This window comes from Apis dorsata, unplaced genomic scaffold (assembly GCF_000469605.1).
Source record: "Apis dorsata unplaced genomic scaffold, Apis dorsata 1.3 scaffold_247, whole genome shotgun sequence".
Lineage (NCBI taxonomy): Eukaryota > Metazoa > Arthropoda > Insecta > Hymenoptera > Apidae > Apis > Apis dorsata.
Genome location: NW_006263526.1, coordinates 87,505 through 94,547, shown reverse-complemented (window position 1 = coordinate 94,547; position 7,043 = coordinate 87,505). Strand labels below are relative to the sequence as shown.

At 29.7% G+C, this 7,043-nt stretch overlaps 1 protein-coding gene and 1 long non-coding RNA gene across 4 annotated transcripts in view; one reads left to right on the top strand and one right to left on the bottom strand.

The window, feature by feature from the left end:
- The window catches only part of LOC116184846 (RNA-binding protein fusilli-like), a 16,399-nt gene extending 13,209 nt beyond the window's left edge, over positions 1–3,190 (bottom strand). The window contains exon 1 of the mRNA XM_031510594.1: positions 2,703–3,190. Coding sequence (XP_031366454.1) covers positions 2,703–2,849 — 147 coding nt within the window. The 5' untranslated portion in view covers positions 2,850–3,190. The remainder of the gene's footprint in view (positions 1–2,702) is intronic.
- On the top strand, positions 2,146–5,097 carry LOC102675869. 3 transcript variants are annotated; one of them, XR_421813.2, is made up of 3 exons: positions 2,146–2,287; positions 3,643–4,075; positions 4,700–5,097. It is a non-coding gene; the product is annotated as an uncharacterized LOC102675869 (long non-coding RNA). The 3 variants fall into 3 exon arrangements; XR_004150531.1 differs by lacking the exon at positions 2,146–2,287 and having other exon boundaries at positions 3,487–3,921; positions 3,980–4,075; positions 4,717–5,097; XR_004150530.1 differs by lacking the exon at positions 2,146–2,287 and having other exon boundaries at positions 3,487–3,921; positions 3,980–4,075.
- The last annotated feature ends 1,946 nt before the right edge of the window (positions 5,098–7,043 follow it).

Here is a 7,043-nt window from a genome sequence, read left to right as displayed (position 1 = left end):
AACATTTTAATTGCCGTTTTAATTAAAAAAAAAAAAAAAAATAGAAATAACTATATTAAGTTTTATTAATAAAATTCATTTCATACTATGAATAATTTTGTGATATGTAAAATTATGATAAAAATATGATTATGTATATTTTGCTTTTAAAAACTTTTTTTAAATAGACAACATAAAAGGATCAATTCCTTAGAATTACAGGAATTATACTTCGAGATTTTTGTTTGCTCAAGTAAAACCATACAATGCTTGTGTTTTTGTGTTTCAACCTTAGCGAGTACAATCTTTCTTTCCTGATTTAAATCAATGTCCTTTCTTTTCACACGGTGAGAGATATTTCATGGATCTTGGCGAAATAAATCAAGGAGAGAATAGAGAAGTTATTGCACTTATAATATATGAAAGGAAAGCGAGAGGCAATCTGGCGTTTACTAACGATAAAAAATTCAAAGATACAGAGAGATGTACTTACTTACATATGTAATATTTATCAAGATATTCAATCTACTTTTGAATAGATTTGAATCTCTAAAAGGCTGTATATCTCATACTTTGCAATCTCTATTATTTTTATCAGAGCAAAAATTTTCATAATCCTATATTACTAGAAACTAGAAACTTTCGATTTTCCTATTGTATACAAATTTTTCGATACTTCTCTGATATTTAATTTATATTTACAAGAAATCAAATTATTTAAGATAATATAGATATAAACATTTTGATTAAATTGATTACCTTTTATTTATATTAAATATTAATTAATTTTAATTCCTATAATTCAAATTTTAAAATATACAAAATTTTGCTAAATCTTTTTCGCTGTTATAAATTACAAAACCGCTTTCCAATTTATAAAATAAAAAATTTTTTTTAATGTATATATAAAACGCGCTAATATATATTTAACGACTAGTAGTATCGCATTTTGATAACATTATTGAATGCGCAGAACTGATAATTAATCGACAATACCATTAATATTAATATTTTATTTAGGGATGTATATTAAAAATACATTGGATACCTAAATGATACTAAAGATAAAAAATTTTAAATATCGAACAATTTGGATCGTACAACGATTTATTGATAGATAATATCGGTATAGGTAATATCGGATAGTTATAATAACAATAATAATATTTATAAATGTGTGTATATACGTAGATACTATATTTACTTCTAGGTAGATATATCAATTGTTGGATTTGCATGAAAACTTAGTAAAACGAAAGGGCCATTGTCCTCGATGCTTTCGATTGGAGATAGTCAGGTATGTAACTTGAGGGAAAAAGGAAACGATCGTCCAGCTGGAACTCGGGTGCATTCGTGCAAGGCAATTCACAACAAAGAATAAAGAATACTAAATGCACCTGTTGCAGCCTTATTCCTCAAATTCATTGCTGAGAAAATTTTATTTTATAAATTTTGTCACAATCAAATCGAAACTCGAAAGTTCATCGAAGTAAATATAATTCACTAGACGCATAATGTAAACTATATAAAACAAAATTTACTTTCCTTCAAATGTTTCTTAGAAAAATTATTTCATTTACTTTATATAATGATCGGTTTATAAAAATTTCTCAATATTTTACGAAAGAATGCGATTAAAATGAAAATGAACCGAATATTACTTAACTTTGAATATTAATGAAAACTTGATATGATAAAAATCCAATTTCAATCGATCAAGTTTAATGCAAAAAACGTTGAATATTAATGATAATATTTAACATAATTGTGAATTCTAATCAATATTCTTGTCTATAATCTACATTAATAAAAAAAATATCATCATCTTAATCAGAAAGTGATTTTATTGATCATTATTTTATAACATTTATAATTAATTTGAAAATAACTTAAAATGATTTTTTCAATTATATTTACAAATTATACGATTAGTATGTTTTCTACTTTCACTTATGTACTTTTCTTATGTACTTTTGAATTGAAACAATCATGAGAAAAATATTAATGATAATAAAAATTTATGTTTTATATGATATTAAAAAACAATAAATCTAAATAATTAATATCAAACATTGATTAAAAATTATATTTCAATAGGAAATATAGTTTTACTATCACAATATAAGAGAATTAATAAGAAACGGAATCCATGGCGCCAGATAATCTCGATGGCAAAGCTGGAGGTAATGGACGACCTTTCGAGGGCGCGACGCTCCGCCCCCACCGGATAATTCGAGAAACAATGGCAGCCGGAGACATGCAGAGGCACGGCGGCACGGTTTCAGTGCAAACACGAAGATTGACAGCGGTAAAGAAATTTTTGTGAAAATTAAATGATACATTGATAATTTTTGGTATCACGGTTTCGATGAAATAATTAATTAATTATTCATTGATAATTATCTTCGAGTCGAAAACAGAAATGCGAAAGAAAACAGTATTAATTATATTTCAGATCACTCGAAAAATTTGAACGTTTTTTTAAAACAAGATATTTTTCAATTAGTTAATATAACATATGTGAATCATATTGCATAAATATCATAAATCATACAAAAAATTGTAATTATTTTATATTGCTCATAAAAATTACATGCAGAAAATAAGTGACATAAATCGGTAAATCATTTAATATTTTATATTCTTGAATTAATTCAATTTTTCTTTTTTCATTCCTATCTTTTTTTTTCTTTTTCAATAATTATTCTACATATGTAACATACCTTATTCTGTAGTACGTCGATAAGCACATAAACCAATAGTGTAATTTCCTCTTCATCAGAACCGAGAGCATTACCCTGGAGACCGGCCGTCGCCACGTAAAGGGCAACCAGGTGAGTCGGTCCCCTCGTAGCGCCCATAGTCTGCATCGTGCCAGGGTTTACTTTTCGTTTCCGTCGCGATCCGTTCCGTTCTCGGACACTACTCACTTCTAGGTCAATGTACACCTGAACCCTATTATCAAAGTAGCACACCGTACGGACACGGATCGTAACCGTGTCCTGGACGAGGCTGAAAAATTAACTCCAGGCTTCTTGTTATGCTCTTTTCCCAACTGATAAAACCTTTACACGTTTCACTAAAATTAAACACGTTCACAGATTCTTGGTATCCTTTTTCGATGACATCGTTGTCTTATTTATTGTTTGAGGTTAAGGATCGACAACCGTGATCGCGAGCCGATGGATGATATCACGATATGCAACACGCCACGTTTACGCAGATATTGCGTAATAATAACTTGATTAATTCGGCCCCCCAATAAACGTGAATAAAAATTTGTTTCTGCGGTTCTTTCACCGTGAACGAACCGCCGCGTCGCGAGTGGCAAGGTTTCGTGCAACACTGGCGAACCCCAACCGTTGCGCGCACACGTCGTCGTTGCCTCACCTGGCGACTGCGCATCGAACCCGTCGCTCGTTGGCTAGAGAGACCCTCTTGCTCATTCCCGTGCGCTTCGTTTCCCGCACGGTGAACTCAGTACATGTTCGTGCAACAAGGATAGTTAACATCGACGGAACGAACATACAAGACAAGGATCGAGCAAGTCACGTTGAAAAAACGCGGAAACTTCACACGATGATAACGGACATTGAATGTTTAAATTCGAGAAACTTCTTTGATGGATATTCTCTTTACAATGATTTGTGAAATTGGTTTCAGAATACTAGATTCGAATGTCGCTGCATGTTGCCATGACGAAAACGGAACAGTGTAGGTTAAAGAGGCGAAGGGAAAGGCAGGTCAAAGCAGCGACGCACTGGCCAGGTGCGCAGACATTCCACTCGCCTTGCGGTACGCTCACCCCTCTTTCCCCGGCCGCGATTATTTTCTACCTGGAGCGCCACGTTTATTTCTTCATGGCGGATCGAACGATATATTCGATACATCGAACCGATCCGAAACGATATTGTGTGTATGAATGAATTCTCCACGAAGAAGGTAAACATTCGAAGTAGAATGTTCGTCCCTTTTGATCAGGAATATATATGGTTGGCAGATTCGAAGAGGTATAAGGATGGTGATCGAAAGAAACAAAAATGGCGGCTACTTGGCGCATTTCTGAGTTATAAGGAGCCTCTATAAATGATCACAGGTACGTATATTGTCGACTATGCCCTCGATTCGAGGTGCTCCCTCCATAACATGATCACGGCCTTGATAACGTGCGTGTATATATGTCTTACTTCATTTATCGAGATTCTCTTTCTCTCTTTTATCAAAACATTGTGGATTTTTACAAATACAAATATAAATGCAAAGTACATATAATACATTAAAAATATTCTGAAAAATAAATTGAATATTCAATATATTTACAATACATATACAATACATTTATTTACATAATAATTAAATTAATCTTCTTTTTTTAGTTTGATTTAAATCAGATTTATTTATTTATGGAAACAGAAGATATATGTCAATTATTAATATTTTTTTCTTGCTCTCTATTTAATAATATTATTTAATAATAATATTATTGTAAGTCATTTGACGAAATATATATCCATATATGTTTTTATTCGTTAGATATGAAAACTGATAAGTCATTTAAGAAATCTTCTTTATATCTATTTTCAAACATGTTGATTATTCACATAGAAAAATTAAAAATCTCGTATCAAATTTCGCAAAATAAAAATTTTAAACTATTTATTTGCTATATCCATTATAAAATTCGTATAAATATATATAAATAGTAATATTATATCTATAGTTTACATTGAATCGAAGGAGAATGAAGGAAACCTAACAAGCAACAGGTTGGCACGATCTCCGTAAGGGGTGGGGAAATGAGAGAATAAGAAGAGCTATGTAAGTACTTATAGACAGAGAAGCAGAAAACGGGAAAGCAATCATCGTTGGATTTGGTAGGAATATCCGTAGAAACGAAATGCTTAGCACTACGTAAGAACAACGATATCGTGACAAGGAGACCGGATTGGTCGGTCACCTGTTGCCCGCTAGCTGTGATTGGTCGGGCTCGACAGCGCGTAACGACAGCCAGAGGAAGACAAGTGCATTGTCGGTTGGTTTATGATGGACCAAGATCAAAAATAAATACTACGAGAATGTTAATTTCATATTTTTGTTATATATATTTACATACATATATATTATTTGCTTTTCTTTGCGAACAAATTAATCATATTGAGATTACAAAATAAATATATTCACATAGATTTTTGTCAATTCTTGTGTTACAGAATAGTAAACAAATCCCGATTATTATTTCAATGAGTTATTTACAATGAATTAAAGCTATTTTTTTACATAAATATTTATAAGCATTATCTTCAAATTATTTACATTTCCGGATAAAATTTGAGAACTTGTACGTGACATAAGAGGAAGATATATATATTTGATGAGAAATTTAATTTATTTATTTAAAATATGATTAATGTCAAACAAAATAAATATGTGATAAATAATGAAGATGAAATTTTTGCAAATCGAACAGATATAGAAAACTGAATAAATGACAAGAATTGCGCGAGACTAGTCTATGCTTGAGGAGCAAAGTCTGCGTTGATGATGGAAGGAAAGCCGGTTTACGATATCGGACTCTGAACTTTTCGTGTCTATATCTAATATCGATTCTCTATACTATGCTGTTATAAAATAAATGCAAATTTTAAGTGTTTTGTACATTCATTTGTTTTAAGGCTTTTAACAAATTTTTTTTTTATTTGAAACAGAAAGAATCAAAGAAAATAAATAATTTATACATGATCAAAATCGTTATTATAAAAATGATTAATTATAGTCAATAAAAAATAATAAAAATAATTGATATTTTGTACCATAAATATAGAAATATAGAAAATATAGAAAAAAAAAAGAGTATAAAATATAATTATGATAGATATTAATAATCGAGATTAAGTTTGTCATATATATAATAATCGAACTTGATAATTTTCTTAATAATATAAAAAATTATTATTCATTTAATTTTAATATTCGTTCTTTAAAAAAAAAGCGAAAAAAGTAAAATAAAAGATATAAAAGAGAACTTTTTTAAATTAGGAACATCTATCAAACATTTATTTCTTATGAATCTTAACCCGATTTTAGTTTTATCCACATAAATCTAGAATTATTAATTGCTAATATCAGCAATTAATGTTTCTATAATTTAGAATTAATTATAAATACAAAAATTATATGAAAAGGACAATTTTTGTTAAATAAATTGATAAAAATAAAATATATTATGCGAAAACTATTGTATAATTTAATGTGATGTTTATAATTTTAATGTATATATATCTCATTTAATTAGGAATAATTTTATATGATATTTGTCATTTTATAGAATTAATAATACAAGAGAAAGAATAATAATCATTGATCTATAATAAGAAAAAAGTATTTAAAATAATATATTTGACATATATATTTTTAATCATTGATTTTTTTTACCTCATCTAAAAATATTTCAATTTGGTAATAATTGGATTTCTTATATTTTATGATGAACAATTCATTTTGGATGCTCTTTCACGATAGAGAAGGAAGAGGAGTGGATTCACCGTTGCACAAAACTTTCTCTCTGACAAGGATTATATTCATACCTTTCGTACACATAGCCGTATGTAACTTTCAAACCGTCACAAATCACAATACTTCTTCCGCAATGAATTGTTCCTTATATTAAATTATAATGCTATTCGAAATCGGAGAAATTCATCAAACATATGTACACTCCGATAATTCGTTTAAAATTCCTTCGATTGATGAAATGAAGTATAAAATAAAATTTCTAATATGGAAAAACAGCTATGAAGGAAGAGTATCATGAGAAAAGGACACGAGAAGAAGTTGAAAGAGAAAAAGACAGAGCTGGTCGCTGACCCGCTCGGAACGTTGACTCCATGTAGTCAGTCCCCTCTTTATATTTTCTTCCATCTCACTTGCACCATTTTACTGTACCTTCGATTATAGCCACGAGTTACCTTACTTTACTTTGCGTTATTTTACCACGTCCGCTTTTCTTTCGCGGTTACGACTATTGTATTCTTCGACATCTTACGGATAACATTTTTTCTTCATTT